Source organism: Myotis davidii, unplaced genomic scaffold (assembly GCF_000327345.1).
Source record: "Myotis davidii unplaced genomic scaffold, ASM32734v1 scaffold586, whole genome shotgun sequence".
In the NCBI taxonomy this organism is placed as follows: Eukaryota; Metazoa; Chordata; class Mammalia; order Chiroptera; family Vespertilionidae; genus Myotis; species Myotis davidii.
In genome coordinates, this window is record NW_006296809.1 from 296,292 (window position 1) to 298,096 (window position 1,805).

Below are 1,805 nucleotides of genomic sequence, written 5' to 3' on the forward strand. Positions count from 1 at the left end.
GCCCTGGTCCTCCCACAGCGGCTCCCCCCTCTCCTCCTCCGGGAACTGGCAGCTGCAGGCGTCCTCGGGCAGCTGGGGCGGTGCCTCCGGGAGCAGCTGGGTCTCTGCGGAGGGCTGCGGTCAGTGGTCAGCGGGCAGGCCGGAGCCCGCCCCCTGCCCCAGGGCACGACTGACCTGGGGGCCACACGCGCTGCCTCCTCAGCTGCCAGAGGTGCAGGCCGAGCTGGGCCACCACCAGGACCAGGACGCAGGCGGCCACGGCCAGGACGGCCGCCGGGCAGCGCGGCTCAGCAGGCGGCGGCAGCACCGGACCGCACACCGCGTTGTGCGTCTTGTTTCCAGGGAACATGGTGCGAAGCCCAGCCTGGGAGCAGCTGGACACACGGACACAGAGCCCTCGTCAGCCCTCAGCCGCCCGGCGGCCCCGCCCCACGGGGTCACTGGGCCCGGAGGGACAGGAGCCCCCCTGCCCCCCAGGACCTCCCAGGAGACCTGCCAGGACTCACTCGGCCCACGGAGTGCAGCGGCCCCCGCGGCCCCCGGAGAAGGTCCCGGCGGCACAGTCGACACACTTGAAGCCGAACGTGAAATTCCCTGGAGACAGACAGATGGACAGGAAGACAGGTGGACAGGCTGCGGGGCTGCCGGGGGGTGTGGACCCCGACACGCATCCCCCAGACAGAGGGCTCCAATGCCCATGGGACCAGGGCCTGGAGAAGCAGGGCCGGTGTGTGCTCAGCTTAGGGCAGGCATCTGTCGGGAGGCAGTCTTGGGGGGACCCAGAGGCCATGGGGGGACCGTTGGGGGTCTGCGTGGAGGTTCCCTGGGGGGACATGAGGAGGAGTAGAGAGTGTGAGGTGGGGCCAGAAGCGGGGAAAGCAGAGGCCCGGCCAGGCAGGCCTTGCGCTTGGTCCAGTGGCCAGAGGGCAGGAGGGGAGGGGAGGGGCTGAGGCTGGCGCCCCAGTTGACCCAGACCCTGCCACTGTCCAACCAGCAGGGCTCCCCTCAGTCTGCACCCCAGCCCCTCCCCTCAGGTAAACTGGCCCCAATAGGGTTTGAGCTGTTCCTCCCCAAAAGGGGGTGACCCCAGATGGGGCTCAGGGACAGGCTGTCCCCACGCAGATGGTCAGGGTGGATGCAGGCCCTGCGTGTGGTCAGAGCCCGGCCTGAGGACCGACAGCCCCTGGACACCCACAAACACGGCCCCCTGCTCCTCGGACCCGCCTCGAGGGGCCCAGGCTGGGCGGGGGAAGAACTCCCCGAAGCGCACTGACTGGGGCCCTGATAGCCACACAGGACGCTGGCGCCACCCCCGAGGACATGCCCACGCCCCCCATGGGTGAGCTTCCTTATGCCACTGGAGCTCCCACGCGGGGCTGGAGCGGCGTGGACACACGGACACAGGCGCGGACTTACCGTAGGCCTTCGCCCCCTGGCCGGGCGGGCAGGGGTGGTGCTTGCAGGTTGTGCAGTCGGGGTCTGCACAGTGGAACTCGGACTGGACGCACGTGCAGCGCCCCTCCGGACAGGCCTCCGCTGGGCAGGAGACAGGACAGCCCTCTCAGCAGCGGGCCGAGCCCCCCTCCACAGGGCGCCCCACTTCTCCGGCCTCCAGGGCCAGGGGGTCAGGGCAGGGCAGCCCCCACCCTCCCACACCACGAGGAGGCAGAGGGCACCCGGGAAGCCTTGCTCCGTCCAGCTGGGTCCCTCCCTCCTGGACACCCACTCCTCCTAGGAGGCCTGGCTGCCCCCCACCCCCTCCCGCCCTGAAACTGCCCACCCAGGCGGCCAGGAGCTGTCCCTGC

General features: G+C 70.9%; 1 protein-coding gene across 1 annotated transcript in view; it reads right to left on the minus strand.

Moving 5' to 3' along the window:
- TNFRSF18 (tumor necrosis factor receptor superfamily member 18) overlaps positions 1–1,805 on the minus strand; it is a 27,711-nt gene that overhangs the window by 20,655 nt on the left and 5,251 nt on the right. The window contains exons 2-5 of the mRNA XM_006772545.1: positions 1,417–1,536; positions 507–594; positions 175–374; positions 3–104 (exon numbers count right to left, since the gene is read on the minus strand). Coding sequence (XP_006772608.1) covers positions 3–104; positions 175–374; positions 507–594; positions 1,417–1,536 — 510 coding nt within the window. The remainder of the gene's footprint in view (positions 1–2; positions 105–174; positions 375–506; positions 595–1,416; positions 1,537–1,805) is intronic.